Source organism: Triturus cristatus, chromosome 12 (assembly GCF_964204655.1).
Source record: "Triturus cristatus chromosome 12, aTriCri1.1, whole genome shotgun sequence".
Classification (NCBI taxonomy): Eukaryota; Metazoa; Chordata; class Amphibia; order Caudata; family Salamandridae; genus Triturus; species Triturus cristatus.
The window spans coordinates 622,405,846-622,428,439 of record NC_140595.1 but is presented as its reverse complement, the minus strand read 5'-3'; the positions used below and the strand labels follow the sequence as shown (position 1 = coordinate 622,428,439).

Here is a 22,594-nt window from a genome sequence, read left to right as displayed (position 1 = left end):
GTAGACCCTCCACAAGTACTTAAAATGTATAAGCTTATGTCTGCTGTTAAGGAGACCTCTTTGGTTTGTGCACAACAAAATGACCAATGTGACTCCTGTATGCCCAAGGTCCTGCTCCCATGCCTCCCGTATCTTGGTGTCTCTGCTGGGGATTAAGGACATGCAAGATTTATATAGCTTCGAGATCAGGTGTTCTCGACCAGGACTCGAAATTAGAAGCGCGTGTGGAAGAAAGGGCTCGGGCTCCAGCAGATATCTCGAAACCTTAGCTCTGAGCGCCCTACGTATCCTACTGAAGATAAATTGGTCCATAAATGTTGCATCACTGAACTTCCTTCACTCCCTCCGTACTAGAGAAAATAAGTTCCTCTGGGAACAAATCCTCAAACGTATTCATAGAGTATGCAATGAGTGTGCGCTGCACCAGCTTCTCCTCTGTGGTGGGGAGCCAAGGGTTATTAATAACTGGGATCTCAGGTGAGTATAGGGCACCCCATTCTGTCACCTTCACCAACTTCCGCCAGGCCCAGCTAGTGGTGGAGACTGTCTGAATGTCCTGGGGGTCTCTCGGGAATCCCTGCGGCAATACCGTGCAAAGCTGCGCGGGAAGCACCAGATCTGCCTCAGGTCTAGAATATGGAATTTGTGCTTCAGGGTGGTACCAAGAGTGGGCAAAAGTGCACTGCGAAACCAAAAATTAAACCTGAAAATTGGGGACCCCAAATCAACCTCTCTCCTATGGCAATGATGGGCAAGGTTACATACCTGTAACCACATCTAGTTTTTCTGCTCATATTGTGCCTCCACGAGTCGCTAAGATAGCTCATCCCTAGGTCAGCAGCACAAAGAGTTCAGTGGTCCAGGAATGAGGCTGCATGTTAAATTATTTATTCCGTCTTTGAGCTCAGAAGGAACACAACATAAGATAGGGACTGAACGCATATCTAAAAATGCTTGACTGCCATCAGAGAGGACCAACAGAAAATCAGCACTTATTTCTACTTTGTAGGTGTTATGCCACTGAGTCAACACCAACAAGAGAAACCTTAAAAAATGAAAACCAGCAGACAACATCTAGAATTGGCTCAGGCAGCTGGACTCCTGAAAGGTCCCCAAGGACAACGCACAAAGTACCAGTGGTGAAATTTAGCAGTAAACTTCTCTATTTTACATGCACTACTGTAAATAGGAGGTTCTTTAAGAGCATTAGATACACACCACAAATGTGTCATAGGAGAACTTGTGCCTGTGTAGGAGATGTTGCAGAAAGTTGGCACTCTTGTAGCTTGGGTCCCCCCACGGCATTGCAGAACAGATTGGACAGACCTGTGTTAATGAAAGAAATACAGAAATCTTTTCAAGACAAAGATTTACTTATAGGATTAAAGAACTGCAGTGTGATCATTCCACATAATCAACCAGAGTTGTGAAATTGCTATCACTCGACACCCAGGCAGTGGCGTAATGGAAATTGATAGACCGACCCCCCCCCCCCCCGCAGAATATGATAAGGGGTCTCTTGAGTCTCCCATATCTCACACATATACATTATCCCTTAGCTGAATGGGGGCCCTGGAAGGGTTGCCCCCCCCCCCCCCCACCTTGTGCCGCACAGGCTTGCATTACACACCTGCGCTAAGGACACATTGTTTGGGATTAAGGACAACACATGTGCATATTTATTTTGTCCACTGAAAAAGTAGGACAAACCATCTGCAAATAAGTACGATTTGTAACCACATGTATAAGTTGTTTAAACTTGTAGTGGGTTAGAAGCAGACCAGGTCCTACAATATTTTTAATCCTGCTTGTCCCACCAGCACATTCGGTCTAGTGTTATTCAAGATGGAAGCATTCTAAAAATGCAAATGCAGAACCCCATGATGTTGCTTCACAGATCTCCTTTAAACTCAAGTTTCCCTAGTCTCTTGCGTAATGTGCCCAATTAACTTTGTACCTACCATCTGGTGCATATACTAATATGCCATCCACGTGGCGAGGCTTACTTTGATAATGAACCATTCCTTAAATGAATGCCCAAATGTTGCAAAGATCTAGCTTGGCGTTCTCTGCCAATGTAGTTTAAGGCTCTTCTGGCATCGAAATCATGCAGACCACTTTCTACTGCATTCGTAATTTAAGGGGAAATGTAGATAGGTAAATCGCCAATACAAAAAAAAAAATATATATATATATATATATATATTCACTGAAAAAAACCATAGGTTTCAGGGGTGTTATAGTTAGCTGGACTTTTCACTTGTACAAAACCATTGAAATTCCCCCGTTATAGTTAGTTCAGCTAACTATAACTCGCGCGCCCGCAATGCACTGCTGATGACGTCACATATTACATCACTCATGACATGGTCAGTGACATCACTCATGACATCACTGATGACATCATCCAGTGAATGTGTGTTATTCTGAAAATTAAATATGTTTTATATATGTATATCTCAAGGTCGATGGAAGAATAAATGGGTATATAAGTGTCTAAATGGATGATTTGTTTTTGAAAAATTGATTGTGTAACTGACTGATTAAGTGTATCATAGTGAATACATGGCTTAGTGAGTAATGTTTAAATATGTAAATATCTGTATCAGTCTCTCACTTTGTGTATAAGTGGCTGCATGGGTTGGTGAGTAGCTACATGGGTGTCTATATAGGTTATTAGTTGGTTTTTTGAGTATCAGTCTGAGTGTCTGCATGGTTCGGTGGGGGTATTACGTAGTGCATAGGTGCATGAATGAGTGACTCACTGTTTGTATGTGTTGAACACAGTATGTGTGCAGGACTGTATGGGTGGATGAGTGTGTGTATGGGTGTGTTAGTGAGTGAATGACTGTCTCAATAGTGTCTTTATGAGTAACTACATATGTTTTAAACTAGTATATGTGACTATTGGTGTATATATGTGAGTATATGTGAGAGTGAGAGATTGAAAGAGTTCCTGTATGAATAAGTATGTGTTTCTATAAGTGATTGTTTAAAAGACTAAGTATGTGTAAGTTTCCGTAGAAGTAAGTGTGGTGGTGTGTGTATAACTGTATATGCAAGTAAATGTATGTTTGATTCTTTATTAGCATGAGTGACTATGTGTGTGAGTAACTCTATGGATGAGTGGCATTGTGTAACAGGATGTATAGGTGTATGAGTACCTATGATGAGTGAGTACATGTATGAGTGACTGTATTGGACAGTTGGTGAATGAGTAGATGTGTATGTGGATCTTAGAATTACTGAAGAGGTTGTTGTAACTGGTATTGGTATGTCCATTGTTTTGAAAATTTTAGTCTCTATTTTTGAATGTGTGTATCAAAGGTTATATTAGGGTGAGAGGAGGTCTGCCACTCTATCACAAGGATGATGTCATCAGTGATGTCATCAGTGATGTCATTTGAGATGTCATCAGTGATGTCATGAGTGATGTCACTGACCATGTCATGAGTGATGTAATATGTGACGTCATCAGCAGTGCATTGCGGGCGCGCGAGTTATAGTTAGCTGAACTAACTATAACGGGGGAATTTCAATGGTTTTGTACAAGTGAAAAGTCCAGCTAACTATAACACCCCTGAAACCTAATGTTTTTTCAGTGAATTTCTGAGGTTTTTTAAATGCTAATTCCTAACTATAACGTGCCTGAAACCTATGGTTTTTTCTGTTAATTTCAAAGGTTTTTTAAATGCTAATTTCTAACTATACCTACAGAGATAGGACATGTGAAGAAAGAAGAAAAAATGCACAGAAAGAAACAAAAGAAGTGCAGAAAGAAGCAACAGAAGTCCTCAAATACGAAGATAAGTGCAGGAAGAAGGATAACGTGCAGAAAGAACAAAAAGAAGAGCAGAAAGAAGCCTTGTTGCAAAATCATCCTGTACCCTCAACTTTTTCAGACGGATACTGGTGGTAACTGAGTCTGACTAACCAGTCCTAGAGCCAGTGCTATGTTAAAAGACACTTAGAATACAGTGAAAACACCTACATACACTAGGGAACATTATGCGTTGGGGTCCCCCTGTGATTAGCCTTACCTCCTCTATAAGCCCCTAGTATATAATAGGGCATGGGGATTAAAACTACCTCTTAAAACAGGCCACAGGGCGTTTTTGCACACGTTAACTCAGGCCCCGTCCCCTCCTTTCACCATTGTGTAAACACGCCCTGTGTCCGTTTTTAGTTGGGAGATTAAGTTCATTTGAGTCCTGAGGGTCCCTAGGGTCCAACTAGCCCACTAGGTACCTCCAGTAAGTGCCACAGAGCTGCGTTGCAGAGAGGTGTAAAAAGTGGCACGGCCTGGACCACCTCTCTGCAATGCAGCTCAGTGGCGCTTACTGGAAGCACTTGGTGGGCTAGTTAGCCCCCAGGGGCCCTCAGTATTGAAGGGAAATTATATCCCCAATTTAAAACGTGCCATGGTGCGTGTTTGCACACGTCACCTCAGGCCCCGTCCCCTCCCTTCACCACTGTGTAAACGCGCCCTGTGGCTGTTCTAAGTTGAGAGATTAAGTCCCCTTGAATCCTAAGGGTCCCTAGGGTCACACTAGACCACTAGGTACCTCCAGTAAGCGCCACAGAGCTGCGTTGCAGAGAGGTGTAAAAAGGGGCTTGGCCTCAGAACACCTGTCTGCAGCGCAGCTCCCTGGCGCATACTGGAGATGCCTGTTGGGGGCGCGTTTGCAGAGTGCTGCATGGAGGGGGCATGGCCTCCGGCACGATGCCAGTCTTTTATTTATTTTTTTAAGAAGGGGGGCTGTGTGGTTCCCCTTCTTATTCTAATTTATTGGCCCTGATGACCCCATCCCCCAGGGCCTGTCTCCTAATTATATTTTTTTGACCCCAATCCCCAGGGCCGGCCACTGTTTTTTATTATTTTTAAAAAATATATATTTATAGACACGCCTAGGACATGCTGGACAAACCGTACGTACCTATCACCATGACGATTTGCGTGATATTCATTAAAAGGCGACTATGCATGCAATTAATCCACGTGGAATGTATTTACACCACTAGTGAAGCTCTGACATGTCTGATGCTCTACCGTGCCTAATCCCGGTAGACACCCTTGTCGTTTATTTATACAAACATGGGTAGCTATTGACGGGCACATTTAATACACATGCACACCAAGCCATTCAAAGGGGATTCGACAAAAATTCGACCAAAACTATGCAAGAAACCCCCCTCACAGTTAATAAAACACACATCCACTGCCGGATGTGTAATACTTTTTATTTTACTCTCTGGAAAGGGGACGAACATCACTTGCGAGTCACAGCGCGCTCCTGACAGAGCCCAATGCTGTGTTACACCCACCATTGCCTGCCGAGTGCCACACACCTCTGTATTGTATTCCACTAGCTAGTGCATATGCTATGACACTCTCTAGCCCATGTGCACTGTAACACCACCCCGTGAAAATGTCATGCCACACTTGTCTTCGCACGGGTTATATTGCCCCATCTAACGTGCCTTCCTCGATGCCTATGTTATAACGCACAGTGCTATGCCATACATATTACAATTTGGGATCCATATCTTTGTCACAGTGCATATGCAACGTTACACTCCCCAGCACATATTTTATATTACAACTTTAGAGACTAGTTAGGTTACACAACACTGCCCTGTGCATATTACACTCCAAGGCGCATATCGCATAGCACGCGCTAGTGCCTGTGCTATCTCGCGCTCTCCAATGAATCTGTCATTGCGCACAATGTATTGCATATTATATTTCACGCCTGGTTCATCTTATATCACACTTTTTGGTGCATAGTTTATACCATACACTATATCTAGTTTTCATTTTCAATCGTGCTCTCAGGACTATGTTCTATATAACACTGTGTTCACCTACCCTTTTCACGGGCATTACATTTTGCGATAGGGGGTGGAGGGTCAGGGGGTGTTTTTGCCAAGTGAGCCCGGATTCACAGTCACTAACGTCTTCTTCTTCCTGAATAAAAGTGAGATTATGCTGCATACTTGTTCATATTTTAAGTAGTTTGCACAGACAAAATGTTTTAAAAACAATAAAGTTTCTAATACCCGCCTTCTCTGAACAGTTAGCTTGCTGCCCCATCCCCCTCCTCCCTATCCTCTGTTGTGTGAATCCATGGACTAGCCTCCTCCCTCCTGCCATGCATGGTCTGATGTGCTGCCACTGCCCTCAATTTAGTATGATGTACCAGTCCACTCCTCCTGCCCTCCATTGCCCAATTCTATGCCCCATCATTGACCTCCTGCTTAAACTCTGTGCTTAGCTTGCTGCCCCTATTCTCCTTCCCCCTGCCCTCCGATGTCTTTGTGCATGCCCCTGCTCCATCCTTTTTGCCCACCATGTCCCATGGACCTGCCACTCCTATCTACTCTGAGTGTTCTGTTGAGCTGCCACTCCCCTCCCACCTGCCTAGCATTGTCAGATGACTGTAACCTGTCCCTGCCACCTCCACCCTGCCTGTCCACATGCCATGCCTCTATCCTCTTCCTCCTGTCCTACATGGTCCATTGTACTGCCACACCCTTCTGCCCTCCCTGGTCTGTTGTGCTGCAACTGCTCCTCCTGCCTGCCCCGTGTGGTCTGTTGTGAGGCCCCTTCCCCTGAACTTTCTTGTCTGTGCACAGGTCCTGACCCTCCCTTCTATCCTCCATCGTCCTTTGTGCATGCCCCTGCACCCTCCTTCTTGCCCATCATAGCCATTGTGCTGCCACTAACCCTCCCACTTGCCATGCATGGTCTTCTGTGCTGCCATGGCCCCTCCCACCTTCCCTGTGTGGTCGGTTAGCTGCCCCTGACCCCCTCCCACCTTCCCTCCATGGTCTGTGTGTATGCCATCACAGTCTCACTGTTGCTCTTCATGTTGTGTCTTGCTTCTAGTGCCCATCCTGCCTGACCTCCATGGCCATCTTGCTGCTCCTGCCCTGCCCCCTTGCCCCCAGCCCTCTGTTTACATGTGCAGACCCCTACTCCCTCCCTCCTGGCTTGTCTGTTCCATTGTAATGCCCCTGATCCGTCCCTCCTGCCCTTTATGGTCTGTTATGCTGCAGCCTTCTCTCCTGTCTGTCCATTATGGTCAGCTAGCTACCATTGCCTCTTGCCCCTCTGTTCTCTGTTGTCCATGTGCATGGTCCTGTCCTCTCCCTCTTGCTTTCTATGGATTGTTGTGCTGCACTCCCGTCCTGCATGCCCTGTGTGGTGTATTGTGCTGCTGCAAACCCTGATGCCTGCCCTGCAGGGTCAGTTTGGTGCACCTCTCCATGTCTCTCCTGTCCTCTGTTATCCAAGTCCATGTCCCTATCCCATTTCCTTCCATGATCCAATGTACCATACTTGCGAACATTTTGAACTTGGTAAGAGGGAGATTTTGAAAAAAAACGGGGGTATTGATTTTCCCCTTTGAGTTACATTGAAAAAGAGGATATTGTAGACAGGAGACAGATCAAATAAAGCCCATTTGAGCTTAAAAACATTGGACGTTTCCTGGCTGAATCGGGTCTGTTGGCATGTATGGTTGTACTACCATTGCCTCTTCCTTCTGCCCACAATGGTCTATTACATTGCCACAGCCTTGAAGGAGGGTAGATTTTGTATCACAGGGGGCCCCTGGCTCGTTCTGTCCACACCTGAAGTATGAGACCCTTGTCCTTGCCCTGCCAGCCGCATTTGTAGGCCGTATTAAATTGACCAGCGGGTCCTGTGTTGCTATATAATTATCCTGAGACATCCTTACCACTCAGCCAGCATAAAACCCCTGTGTAGGCCCTTCTGTTAAATATGTAGGCCTCTTTGTTAAATTGACCATAGCTCTGCAATTTTAGTGTATAGCAGTCTGAAGGCAGGTCTGCGAGGCCTTCTGCTCCAAACTAGTAGCCCCCACCCTACCGGAGTGCTCCGTGCTCAGTATCAAAGTTCAACATCCCCCTGAAGCTGTCGACATACAGTAGGCTGCATCCTGGACTGGTAATTGCTTCCTGGGCAGGTTTCCCGGTTTTAAGGAAGTGGCAACCGCAGAGCGTCAAGTTAGGAGAACTGAGGAGATTTTATACATGAATATATTGAATTCCTGTACAATACCCATTATTTTCTGCTTGCTCTATGGAACTTACGATAAGCGATTGGCCTGAGAGACTGACCTTTTCACCCAGTCCATTGTCAGCATTAAGTGGGTAAATGACGAAATGTCTGGTAAAATCTGCAGACGAAGCTTTTGGGTAGCATACGTAGGTAGATGTAGCGTGCAAAGGAGCCCACAAAATGATATAAAAAGGGAGCACCCACAGATATCGACGGACAACCTCGCCGTCTGTATGTAGGTTAACAGGCTGTGCAGGTTTTCCCCAAGAACTGGGAGCTCTTGTCTTCCTTTGCTTAAAATGTCTTGCTCTGCTTTGCTTGAAGTATCTTATTCTATTTTACCTATATGAAATGTCATGTTATGTTTAACCATTGTTCTCTTTACTTTTACATTTAAAAGATGTTGTATTGTAATTGCAGGAATGCTTGCTCTAAGAGTAAATGTGAGTGTCCCTAGGTAACATTTTCCTTGGTGTAACTTGTTTCTCATGATGCATTTATAGATGTGTTTTCTCTCTCTCTCTGTCAGTCCATTAATTGAGATACAGAGAATATCATGACAGCTGTATGATTATCTGGATTCTGTATTTTGTACTTTATGTCTCTATTCGGCGGTTTCTTTGAAGTTGCATCTTCTCATTAAACTGCCATTGTATTCTGCCTCCAATTCCATGTCTCATATGTCTGTTTTCTTCATTTTTGGAGCAAGCGTTCCTAGGCACCCCGGCTCAAATTAAGGTGCCCCTTTTGTCCCTGACTCACTCTCCTGCTCAGTTCTGTGGTGGCTCCCGGGGCTCTGGGGACCGCCCCTAGCTTCCTTGACCCGTAATAGATCTTCCCTCCAACAGCCTCTCTTGCAAGTCCTGTATTGTTGGTTTGTTGCCCCTGCCCCCCTTTCCACTGCCCTCCATAGTCTGTTGTGCTTCCACGGCCCTTCCTGCCTGCTCAGTGTGGTTAAATTGTTGCCTTTGCACCCTCCTACCTGCCTTCAATTTTCAGAGTCCGTGCCCCTGGCCTCTGCCTCTCAACAGTATCCTAATGAACAACTAGATTGCTAACATTCTATATTTATTACAAAAGTGTGGAACGCCTGACATCATCTTGATGTAATCAAAACTGTAATACCTAGAGCATTCCTTTAGAAATTACATATATGAGAGGGTCTTATTGGCATCAAAATTATGGTTAGTGCTCTAAAAGACTAAAATAAGGACATATTTTCTGAGTTTTCAAATAGCGACAAAGCACTTTTAAATTATTTGTTATCTTTAAGTTTTTTATCTAGTTGACAACTTGATTAAATGTTGCACTTAGGGGAGAGGATGTGGTGTTACTTCCAGAACTGCAGACTTTGCAACTGGGGAACCAGGTTGAAGTTTCTGCTTCAGCTCGACATTCTGTGATTCTGGTCAAATCACTTAGTCTCCCCATGTCTACAACCAAAATGAATTTGTTCTTGTGTGATGTAACCAATGCTCATGTAAAGCACTCCAATACCTGACAAGTCTGCACTATATAACACTGCAAAAACACAAAATAATAAGTGTTTTGCACACTTCTGTCATTGGGCTATATTTGGGCTATATCTGGGTGATTTTGGGCTACATTTGGGCTCTTTTGTCTCCGGTGGCCATCTTGGGAGATTTATTTGTTATGAAGTTTCCTAATTTCCTCATGTACTGCAGTCTCCTCAGTCGGAAATGCTTTCAGTTTTTTACTTTGATTCCATCATGAAGGTATTCAGATATGTCACACATTTGCCATGAATTCTGAATGTTAGCACTCTAGTTGCTCATTAGATCACTGTAGTAAAACTACTGTTCACCATGGAAGTCTGCTCCTGGTATTAAAAGTGCATGTTTCAGTCTGCATGTCAGAATTTTTTAATGAAATAGAAGAGGATTTGAGAAGTCACTCAAAATGTGCCCTCATTTTCTTTCTTCAGCATTAATCATAATTTCTATGGCAAAATGAACCCCCTCATTGTGTTCCTTTTTAAATTAAATGTTTTAAGTGTTACCAGTTTATTCCAATCAAGATGGCTTCAGGTGTGCCATACTTTTGTCATAATCAAGACAGTAAGTGCTCTAGTTGTTTTTAAGAACATTCTTGGACATTCTGTCATTGGGCTATACTTGGGCTACATCTGGGTGATATTTGGGCTACATTTGGGCTCTTTTGTCTCTGGTGGCCATCTTGGGAGACTTATTTGTTATGAAGTTTCCTAATTTCCTCATTTACTGCAGTCTCCTCAGTAGGAAATACTTTCAGTTTTTTACTTTGATTCCATCAAGAAGGCATTCAAATGTGTCACACATTTGCCATAAAATCAGAATGTTAGCACTCTTTTTGCTCATTAGATCACTGTAGTAAAGCTACTGCTCACCAGGGAAAACTGCTGCTGGTATTGAAAGTGCATGTTTCAGTCTGCATGCCAGGATTTGAGAAGTCACTCAAAATGTGCCCTAATTTTTCTTTCTGCAGCACTAATCATACTTTTTATGGAAAAATGAACCCCCTCATTTTGTTCCTTTTTAAATTAAATGTTTTAAGAGTTACCACTTTAATCCAAGCAAGATGGCTTCAGGTGTGCCATACATTTATCATAAGTAGGACGGTTAGCGCTCTAGTAGTTCTTTGGAACACTCTGGAAAGCTGCAGTAGAACACAAAGGAATCAACTGACAGTCTCTGCCCTTGTTGGATGTACATGTTTTACTGAGAATGTCAGACTTCATTCTCACATGACTGAGAAAGATAATGTGAATTTACAGAAAATAAGCTCTCAGTTTAGCTTATAGATCACCTTCCAAACCTCTGTGGTAAAAGCATGAGAAAATATTTTTCTCTCAATCATGATATCCCAGCAGAAGGCTTTTTCACATGGTGAAATCACCTTAGAACATACCACAATTCCTAAAATGAGTATGGTACCATCAACAAATGATTTATAATGTAACTAAAGTCTTAAAATCTTCTATTAACTGCAATGCTTTTTAATGAGGTGCTATCATGTATATTGGTCCCAAGATGGCTGCCAACACTTCTTGGATGAAGTGCTGACAGCCAATCAGATCTCAGGATGAGATGTGTGGTTAGGCTCCGCCCACATATATATATTGATTTAAATGCTATTTTCTCAGGAACTACTGAACAGATTTACACCAGACCTACAAAAGGCACTTCCTTGACCTGAGGACTACCTCTCTGCCAAATTTCAAGTAACTCTGTTCAGCCGTTCGGGCTGTAGCTGTGTCTAAAGGTCCTATGGAAAAATGCATGGGAAAAACGCGTTTTGGGACCCCCCTTTTTTCTCAGCCCCCGCTTGACGAATCCCCCCGAGACTTTCAGGGTAGGAGCGGAGCGTAGCGCCCCACCTATTTTGAAAATTTCGCGAGGATTCATCGACCGGCGCCAAAGTTATTCCAAATAGAATGTTGCGGATTTCCTATGGAAACAGGGTCCTAACTATAACTATCTACTGGCGACCGCCAGTAGATAATATATATATATATACATATATTCACTGAAAAAACCATAGGTTTCACACATGTTATAGTTAGCTGTACATTTCACTCGTAAAAAACCAATGAAATTCCCCCGTTATAGTTAGTGCAGGCAACTATAACTCACGCGACCGCAATCCTCTGCTGATGCTAATACTGTATTTAGACACTTATTTGCCCATGTCTTCTTCCATTAAATTTTAGCTATACATATATTACAAATATTTTTTTTTCATAAAGACACGTATGTCATCAGCAGAAGATTGCGGTCGCGTGAGTTATAGTTGCCTGCACTAACTATAACGGGGGAATTTCATTGGTTTTTTACGAGTGAAATGTACAGCTAACTATAACATGTGTGAAACCTATGGTTTTTTCAGTGAATTTGCAAGGTTTTTTAAATGCTAATTCCTAACTATAACGTGTGTGAAACCTATGGTTTTTTCAGTGAATTTGTACGGTTTTTTAAATGCTAAGTTACTTTACGCCATTTGTGGCGTGCGCGCCCACTTAACGCAGTTCGTTCCGTGCGCGCACTTCATTCTCACATGACTGAGAAAGATAATGTGAATTTACAGAAAATAAGCTCTCAGTTTAGCTTATAGATCACCTTCCAAACCTCTGTGGTAAAAGCATGAGAAAATATTTTTCTCTCAATCATGATATCCCAGCAGAAGGCTTTTTCACATGGTGAAATCACCTTAGAACATACCACAATTCTATGGTTTTGTACGAGTGAAAAGTCCAGCTAACTATAACGTCCCTGAAACCTATGGTTTTTTCAATGAATTTCTAAGGTTTTTTAAATGCTAATTCCTAGCTATAACGTGCCTGAAACCTATGTTTTTTTCAGTGAATTTCAAAGGTTTTTTAAATGCTAATTTCTAGCTATGCCTACAGAGATAGGACATGTGAAGAAAGAAGGAAAAACGCACAGAAAAAAAAAAAAGAAATGCAGAAAGAAGCAACAGAAGTCCTCAAAGACGAAGAAAAGTGCAGGAAGAAGTATAACGTGCAGAAAGAACAAACAGAAGAGCAGAAACAAGCCTTGTTGCAAAATCATCCTGTACCCTCAACTTTTTCAGACGGATACTGGTGGTAACTGAGTCTGACTAACCAGTCCTAGAGCCAGTGCTATGTTAAAAGACACTCAGAATACAGTGAAAACACCTACATACACTAGGGCACACTATGTGTTGGGGTCCCCCTGTGATTAGCATGACCTCCTCTGTAAGCCCCTAGTATATAATAGGGCAGGGGATTAAAACTACCTCTTAAAACGCACCACAGGGCGTGTTTGAACACGTCACCTCATGCCCCGTCCCCTCTCTTCCCCACTGTGTAAACACGCCCTGTAGCCGTTTTAAGTTGGGAGATTAAGTCCCCTTGAATCCTGAGGGTCCCTAGGGTCCAACTAGACCACTAGGTACCTCCAGTAAGCGCCACAGAGCTACGTTGCAGAGAGGTGTAAAAAGTGGCACGGCCTGCACCACCTCTCTGCAACGCAGAGCAGTGGTGCTTACTGGAAGCACCTGGTGGGCTAGTTGGACCCCAGGGTCCCTCAGGATTGAAAGGGAATTATTTCCCCAACTTAAAAACGCGCCACAGGGTCTGTGGGCGTTCTGAGTTGAGAGATTAAGTCCCCTTGAATCCTAAGGGTCCCTAGGGTCAAACTAGCCCACTAGGTACCTCCAGTAAGCGCCACAGAGCTGCGTTGCATGGAGGTGTAAAAAGGGGCGTGGCCTCAGAACACCTGTCTGCAACACAGCTCCCTGGCGCATACTGGAGATACCTGTTGGACTAGTTGGCCCTCAGGGACCCTCAGTATTGAAGGGGAATTAATTCCTCAACTTACAACTGGCCAGGAGGCACGTTTGCAGAGTGCTGCAAGGAGGGGGCGTGGCCTCCGGCGCGATGCCGGTTGTGAGAAGTTGGCCTGGTATATGATGTTCACTAGTTAAAGTGACCACCTTGTACCATGCCAAGCAACCCTTATGGTGTGGTTGTAAGTCAACCTTTTCGGACTAGCTGCCCTAGTGGTAGCGTAGGCTAAGCAGTCTTTGAGGCTAAACTCGTTAAAGCGTGTTAAGCAGGCTGTTTTACCATATGCAACACCCCTTTATACCAATGAAAGGACACCACACAGATATATATTCAAAATATATATGTATTTATTACTCAAAGTATCCCCTAGACTCTTTATGAGCACAGGAGCACAAATCGTTAAACAAGAAAGTATTACAATATACAGAAGTTGCACTTTATATGGATGGGCCCTGGTGGCCACTCAAACCATATACTAAAATAGTGGTATAAGTACCACGAACAGGAAAGGGAAAAGGCCTAGGGCCTCTAGAATCGCTGGGCATACAAGGAGCTAACTTCAGTTAGTGACCAGGAGGTCCACGGGTCGCGTGTGCAGTGAGGAAAGTTACACGCGTGCTCCCATAGGTTTTCAATGGGTGCGTAAAAGTTCAAAAGTTACTGCTAGAAGGGTCTTCTGGATGGACTACGAATTTAAGATTCAAAACACAGACACTAGAGATGTTTCCCTACACTTGGGCACCGGAGTGCCAGCTTTACCTCACCCACAGGAAGCGGGTGCATAGGTCTCGAAGTGCGTCGGGTTTCTTCTATCGATTCAATGGAGCCTGATGACAAAGATGCTGCAAGCGGTCGGTCCAGAAGAGATGCGGTGGATCCAAGAGTGGATCGGAGTTGTAGACGACCTGAAAGCAGAGGGGACAGTGTTCACAGTCACTAGCCAGTGACCGGCGTGGTACCAGGTAGGTACCAGGCGATGTCGGGTGCAAACAGGCGATGAGGTGTAGCTTGTCTCCGCAGCCACGTGGTCCCTGAAGGTCGACGACGTCCAGGAGTCGAGTCACTAGCTGTCCCACGCAGGCTCTCGCTGTCGGCGGTGTCGGCGACTCAAAAGAAGCAAACAAGCCTTGGCAAAGGCAGGAGTCGTGGAAAGTAAGGAAAGCTGATTGTTCTGACCAGCAAGGTCGAGGGGCTGCTCCTTTGGAGAGCAGCTGGGGCCAGTCTGGAGCAACCAGACCAGCGTCGTTGATTTCAAGTTAGGTCGCCAAAATGGCCACTAGCCAACGGGCCAGGGACCGGGCAGGCGCGTCGAGATGCAAAGTGCAGAGGGGCCCCACGCAGATCGTGGAGATGCTGGAGGGCTCACCTTTGGTGCAGATGCTGCTCGGTTGTTGGGCTTCTCAGGACCCAAAGCACAACTTGGAGGGAGCCTCTGTTGTCACGCTTGCAGCTTGTCGCCGGTCTTTCAAGATGGTTGGCTCCACGTGTCTCGGTGCCTCCACGGGTTCCTTCGTTGCAGGGACTGTGGATCGGGCTGTGAGTGGTCTGGAGGTCCAGGTCTTGTCGGGCTCTGGGCTCGGGAGGCGGCGGCAAAGCAGACGTTGAGTAGCTGGTTGGTGCTTGCGTTAGCAAGATGGTCACTCCCTGACCATAGGGGAGATTTCCTTCTGTCCTCTGTGCAGCAGAGCGTCGAAGTTCCCGTCTTCTTCTTGTGGTTAAGTTGATTCCAGGATGTCTGAAGTCTTAGGACACAGCTCCTACCTTTAAGCGGATTCTAGGGGCCGGACTACCTGCTAGGTCCCTCCCTAAGGGTGGGACCAGGAAGGGGGGTGGTTACACCCCCAATCCTTTGTCCAGCTCGCCCCAGGTCCGGGGCTGGTGTGCCCCAGGACCGGTTTGAACTGGCATATGCACCGAGGCTCCTTGCGAGCCTCAGGCATGTCTGTTTCCTTTCAAGCCCTACCTGACCAATACACAAAATCCTGTCTGGGGTGGTGCTCGCACCTCCCCTGGCAGGAAACCCTTTGTCCACGTCTCCCAAGCTGGAAGGACTCCCAGCAGCAGGAGGGCAGACTTGTGTCTGTGGTGGCAGCATCCATTTTGTGGAGCTGAGGCTATGTCTGATTTTACCCGGGTTTCAGGTACTGTACATGTCGTGTCCCTCTAGAAGGGTGGAATGCTAACCCCGTCGCCAGAATTGGCGAGGGGTTAGTATTCCAATTCGTATGACACCTTACTCGACATGTTTGGATAAAGCCAAACCAAAGATAGCATTTAACCGCGAGGTTCATAATGCACTTAAGAGTATATGGTATGACGATATCTGGAAACAGTAGAAGGAAGTTGTTACGACCACTGCAGACAGGCTCAGCTCATGCCAGAGCACCATCTCACATGGAACCAAGCACTCTGCCTTCAGGATTGTCAAGGCCTGCCATAGGAGTGACTTATAGGTTAACATGTGTCCCATTTAAGGTTAGGTATAGGTATACTACACCTAAGTAAGAGGTGGTTACACCAACTTACCCCAGCTGAGTGATCAGCCAGTTGTGTCAAATTTGTTAGGCCAGGCCTGGGGTGGCATAATACATGCTTCAGCCCCTGGTAGGCTTTAGATACACCAATGCCCTGGGTACCTAGTGTACACTGGTAGAGGGGCTCACAGGGTGATCCAATTCCAATTGGTTATGCACCTAGGGTGCATAGTGTCAATTTAGTTAGAGAGAACAGCAGGCTGGGGGTCTGATTAGAAGGCCCACAGCCTCAATTTGTCAAAAACCAGTGAAGCAAAAAGCAAAAATTTGGGGTGACCATAGGATAGCAGACCCTACTCTCCTACACAACCCCCCCCCCCCCCCCAAACGCAGGGACATTAAACTAGCCTTGACCAGTCTCGTCTTCATGTCCTAAGTGGAAGTACCTGGAGAGACCATCTGCATTCCCATGGTCTGTACCTGGCCGGTGCTCCACTGTAAAGTCCATCCCCTGTAGGGAAATGGACCACCTAAGCAGTTTGGGGTTTTCACCCTTCATCTGATTTAGCCACAAGAGGGGCTTATGGTCGGTCTGAATCTTGAAGTGAGTGCCAAACAAGTATGGCCTCAGCTTCTTCAGGGCCCACACCACAGCAAAGGCCTCCCTCTCAATAGCTGACCAATTCTTCTCTCTGGGGGTCAACCTTCTGCTAATAAAAGCAATGGGTTGGTCTTGACCATCTACATTAAGTTGTGACAGCACAGCTCCCACACCCAACTCAGAAGCATCTGTTTGGACAATAAACTCTTTGGAGTAGTCAGGACTTTTCAGGATAGGTGCAGAGCACATGGCCTTCTTCAGGTCATCAAATGCCTTTTGACAGCTTACTGTCCACTGAACCTTTTTGGGCATCTTCTTGGATGTCAGATCATTAAGAGGAGTCACAATGGACCCATAGTTCTTAACAAACTTCCTGTAGTACCCAGTCAAGCCCAAGAAAGCTCGAACTTGAGTCTGGGTGGTTGGAGGAGACCAGTCCTTGATGGATTGTATCTTACTCTCCAGTGGTTGAACTTGGCCTCCACCTACAAGGTGGCACAAATACACAACCTTACTCTGCCCTATCTGGCACTTAGTAGCCTTGATAGTGAGGCCTGCCTTTTGCAGAGCCTCAAGTACCTTCTTCAGGTGGATCAGGTGATCCTCCCAGGTGGAGCTAAAGACAGCAATGTCATCAAGATATGCTGCACAAAAGTCATCCAACCCAGTAAGGACTTGATTCACATACCTTTGGAAGGTGGCAGGTGCATTCTTCAGACCAAAGGGCATCACCAAAAATTGATAGTGCCCACCTGGGGTTGAGAATGCTGTTTTGGCCTTGGACTCCTCAGCTAACCTGATTTGCCAATAGCCAGCTGTCAAATCAAATGTGCTCAAAAACTTAGCAGAAGCCAGTTTATCTATGAGCTCATCTGCCCTTGGAATAGGATGTGCATCTGTCCTAGTGACAGCATTGAGTCCTCTGTAATCCACACAGAACCTCATCTCTCTCTTGCCATCTTTGGTGTGAGGTTTGGGGACCAGAACCACTAGGCTAGCCCAGGGGCTCTCTGAGGGTTCAATGACACCCAATTCCAGCATTTTGTGTACCTCAGCCTTTATACAGTCCCTGACGTGGTCAGGTTGTCTGTAAAGTTTGTTCTTCACAGGCAGACTGTCACCAGTGTCCACCACATGGGTACACCAGTCAGTTTGACTAGGTATCAATGAAAACATGTGTTGAAATGATTGTAGAACTTGTCTACATTCAATCTGCTGATGCTCAGTGAGGTTGCCTCCAAGGGTCACTCCTTCAACTGAACCATCCTCAGGGTTCTGAGACAACAGGTCTGGGAGAGGGTCACTCTCTTCCTCCTGTCCCTCAATGGTAGCCATGAGCAAGCCCATGTCTGCCCTGTCAACATATGCTTTTAACCTGTTAACATGGAGTACCCTGTGGGGACTCCTGGGAGTTCCTAGGTCCACCAAGTAGGTAACCTCTCCCTTCTTTTCCAGGATTGTATGGGGTCCAGACCATTTGTCTTGAAGTGCTGCTGGGGCCACTGGCTCCAACACCCATACCTTCTGTCCTGGCTGATACTCAACCAAGACAGCCTTTTGGTCATGCCAAGCTTTCTGTAAGGCCTGGCTTGCCTCAAGGTTTTTGGATGCCTTCTCCATATACTCAGCCATCCTGGAGCGGAGACCAAGTACATAGTCCACTATGTCTTGCTTAGGCTTTTTGAGAGGTAACTCCCATCCTTCCTTCACCAAACACAGTGGGCCTCTTACAGGGTGCCCAAACAACAATTCAAAGGGGCTGTAGCCAACTCCTTTTTGTGGGACCTCTCTGTAAGCAAACAGAAGGCAGGGTAGAAGGATGTCCCATCTTCGCCTGAGCTTTTCATGTAATCCTTTGATCATACCCTTTAGGGTCATGTTGAATCTCTCAACAAGCCCATTGCATTGTGGGTGATAAGGGGTGGTGAACTTGTAGTTGACACCACATTCCTTCCACATAGCTGTCAAGTATCCTGACATGAAGTTGGTACCTCTGTCAGAAACCACCTCCTTAGGAAACCCCACTCTGGAGAATACTCCCAGCAGGGCCCTGGCCACAACAGGAGCTGTAGTGGTCCTAAGGGGAATTGCCTTTGGATACCTGGTGGCATGATCCACTACCACCAGTATAAATCTGTGCCCAGATGCAGTGGGAGGATCCATGGGACCCACTATATCTATTCCCACTCTTTCAAAGGGGACCCCCACCACAGGTAGTGGTATTAGGGGGGCCTTTGTTGTGCCACCTGATTTGCCACTGGCTTGGCAGGTTACACAGGAGCGACAAACCTCCTTGGTATCTTCATTCATGTGAGGCCAGTGAAAGTGAGGGACAAGCCTGTCCCAAGTCTTGTTCTGGCCTAAGTGTCCTGCTAGAGGAATATCATGGGCCAAGGTAAGAAGGAAGCCCCTAAATTGCAGAGGTATAACCAACCTCCTGGTTGCACCAGGTTTTGGGTCTCTAGCCTCTGAATAAAGGAGCCCATCATCCCAATACCCTTTATGGGTACCTTGAGCATTCCCAGCAGCCTCAGCAGCAGCCAGCTGTCTGAGGGGTTCAAGAGATGGACAGGTTAACTGAGCCTGCCCCCAAGTCAGCCCTGGAAGGTCCCCCTGTCCCCAGAAACTCAACCTGATCAGGTTCAAGCTCTTCAGGGACAGTTCCTTCAGGGTTCTATAGATCATCTTCCTGGGAAGGCTGATCATCACTTGGAGGCAGGAGGGAAGGCACAGCCTTAACCCTCCTGTTCTTCTTCTTGGTAGGTGCTTGGTCCATTGTTCCAGGATCCAAGACATGTGGTTCAGTAAGGCACTTTTTGGCCTGTGACCTGGTCACAGCAAGGACATGTGGTGATATACCTAACATCTCTGCATGTGTCCTGTACTCCACTTCTGACCATAGAGAACTCTCTAGGTCATTGCCCAACAAACATTCTACTGGGAGGTCTGCACTAACCACAACCCTTTTGAGGCCAGTTACCCCTCCCCATGAGAAGTTAACAACTGCCACACTATGTGAAGTAGTGGCATTGCTGGCATTGGTCACCAGGTAGTTCTCACCTGGTATGTACTGTCCATGATCCACAAAGCCTGGTGTCACCATAGTGACACTGGCACATGTGTCCCTGTAGGCTTGAGCCACTTTTGCATTTATTAAAGGAGTCTGTCTGTACTTGCCCAGGTTACTGGGGCTCACAGTCAGGGACAAATCCATGTCCCCATCACAGATCAAGACTGCCTGTGTCAGGGTTCTGTCTAAGTCAGAATCTCCTTCAGTTCCCATAGTGATTCCCACTACACCCTTTGTCTGGGGACCAACACTGCTAACAGTAGTACTGGAAGCAGGTGCCTTAGGGGCAACAGTGTTGGGGGCTCCACCCTTCTTACAATCACTAGTCCAGTGAGTTGTATTATTGCAAGATTTGCACCAGGGTTTCTTTGGACCTTCTTACTTCTTCCCTTTTGGCTGGGACCCACCCTCGTTAGTACTAGTTTGGGGCCCTGTTGAAGATTTCTGGTCTTTAGATTTCTGATCTCCACCCTTTTGGTCTGTTTTCTTCTGATCACCCCCTTGGCCCTGGTTCTGTTTCTTTTGCTTAACCCTGGTTCTGACCCACTTGTCTGCCTTCTTTCCCAATTCTTGGGGAGAGGTCAGATCTGAGTCAACCAAGTGTTGATGTAGTTGCTGGTTCTGACAGTTATTTAAAATCTGTTCTCTCATCATCAAATTGTACAATCCTGCATAATCAGATACCTTACTTCCCAGCAACCAACCCTCCAAAGCCTTAGTGGCACATTCAATGTATTCAGACCAGTCCTGAGTCTGTGTCTTCTGGGTGTCTCTGAACATTAACCTGTACTGTTCAGTGGTTAAGCCTAACCCATCAACTAGGACACTCTTCAGGGCTCTGTAGTTTCTGACATCCTCCTCTCTAACAGTGAGGAGTCTATCTCTGCCTCTACCTTCAAAGGAGAGCCATAAGATTGCTGCCCACTGGTCTTCAGGAACCTGCTGCACTTTGCAGGCTCTCTCAAGAGCAGTCATCCATTTGTGGATGTCATCCCCACTTTTGTAGGGGGGCACAACCTTGGACAGGTTTCCATTGTCAAAGACCCTATCTTTGTCCTTAGGGACAATGCTGCCACCAGTGGGTATAGACCCACTCTCTCTAGGTTGCCTAGCCTTACTCAGTTTTTCTTCCATCAGAGCTACTTCTAGCTCCTGTCTCCTGATTCTCAGCTGAGCTTCCTTCATTCTGGCCTCATGCTCCCTCCTCTGAGGGCTGGTCATCCCCCTTCTGGGTCGACCTTGAGAGCCTCTAGAGGCATGAGAAGCATTAGACTCACCTGAGTGATTCCTCTGCCTCCCAAGCCCCTGGTTAAGTCCACTAGGGAGATCCAATGGGATGATCCCATTGTCAGTCCCCAGTAGCCTCAGGTTAGCTGGGCCACGTATAACACTTGGCACTGGGCTAGTTCTCCCTTCATCCCCACTAACATCTGTATCCCTATCACTTTCATCCTCTGTAGTATGATTCTCATCTAAGGGGTGACTATTGGAAAGGGGTACCTCAGTAGCATCTTCAGAAGGGGGGCCTCCTGTTCCAGTCCCTAAGGAGCCTAACTGGGAGGCTTTCTTGAGAGCTTTCTGATCTTCATCAGCTTGTAAAAGCTCTCTGAGTTCAGCAGAGGTAGGGTTCTTGGGCTGTTTAAGGCCCCTGATATTTGCCAACTGCCTGAGCTCATTTTGGTTTAGGGTAGCAAAGATGGATGGTGCCCTCTGGGGGTCACTCTCAACAGAGATGGGTACATTGGACCCCTCTGCCCCAGCCATTGCTCTTAAGTGTGGGTGGATGTGTTGCAATCTACCTACACTTGGGTTTTCCTACTAAACCTATCTAGTAGTTGTAGTCAGGGTGTGCTACTCCCTTTGCTCTACAACAACTAAGTTCAGTAGAACTTAAGTATATCTAATCTTGTTTTATATGTACCTACAGGTACCTATGTGATCTTTCAATTGGTAACCAAGAGATTACAATGGTAAAACACAGCAAGCTCAAATCCAACCGCTGCTCACCAATGTGAGAAGTTGGCCTGGTATATGATGTTCACTAGTTAAAGTGACCACCTTGTACCATGCCAAGCAACCCTTATGGTGTGGTTGTAAGTCAACCTTTTCGGACTAGCTGCCCTAGTGGTAGCGTAGGCTAAGCAGTCTTTGAGGCTAAACTCGTTAAAGCGTGTTAAGCAGGCTGTTTTACCATATGTAACCCCCCTTTATACCAATGAAAGGACACCACACAGATATATATTCAAAATATATATGTATTTATTACTCAAAGTATCCCCTAGACTCTTTATGAGCACAGGAGCACAAATCGTTAAACAAGAAAGTATTACAATATACAGAAGTTGCACTTTATATGGATGGGCCCTGGTGGCCACTCAAACCATATACTAAAATAGTGGTATAAGTACCACGAACAGGAAAGGGAAAAGGCCTAGGGCCTCTAGAATCGCTGGGCCTACAAGGAGCTAACTTCAGTTAGTGACCAGGAGGTCCACGGGTCGCGTGTGCAGTGAGGACAGTTACACGCGTGCTCCCATAGGTTTTCAATGGGTGCGTAAAAGTTCAAAAGTTACTGCTAGAAGGGTCTTCTGGATGGACTACGAATTTAAGATTCAAAACACAGACACTAGAGATGTTTCCCTACACTTGGGCACCGGAGTGCCAGCTTTACCTCACCCACAGGAAGCGGGTGCATAGGTCTCGAAGTGCGTCGGGTTTCTTCTATCGATTCAATGGAGCCTGATGACAAAGATGCTGCAGGCGGTCGGTCCAGAAGAGATGCGGTGGATCCAAGAGTGGATCGGAGTTGTAGAAGACCTGAAAGCAGAGGGGACAGTGTTCACAGTCACTAGCCAGTGATGAGGTGTAGCTTGTCTCCGCAGCCACGTGGTCCCTGAAGGTCGACGACGTCCAGGAGTCGAGTCACGAGCTGTCCCACGCAGGCTCTCGCTGTCGGCAGTGTCGGCGACTCAAAAGAAGCAAACAAGCCTTGGCAAAGGCAGGAGTCGTGGAAAGTAAAGAAAGCTGATTGTTC

At 46.0% G+C, this 22,594-nt stretch overlaps 1 protein-coding gene across 4 annotated transcripts in view; it reads right to left on the bottom strand.

Annotated features, from left to right (window-relative positions):
* The window catches only part of RNF166 (ring finger protein 166), a 150,768-nt gene that overhangs the window by 5,647 nt on the left and 122,527 nt on the right, over nucleotides 1–22,594 (bottom strand). For 3 of the 4 annotated variants that reach the window (XR_014972389.1, XM_085639909.1, XM_085639910.1), the window contains one exon: nucleotides 1,219–1,326. The exons of the other annotated variant lie outside the window; for it this stretch is intronic. Coding sequence is in view for 2 of the 3 variants with exons in the window: in XM_085639909.1 (XP_085496035.1) it covers nucleotides 1,219–1,326 (108 nt within the window). In the remaining variant the exon portion in view is untranslated. The remainder of the gene's footprint in view (nucleotides 1–1,218; nucleotides 1,327–22,594) is intronic. 4 annotated transcript variants of the gene reach the window in all.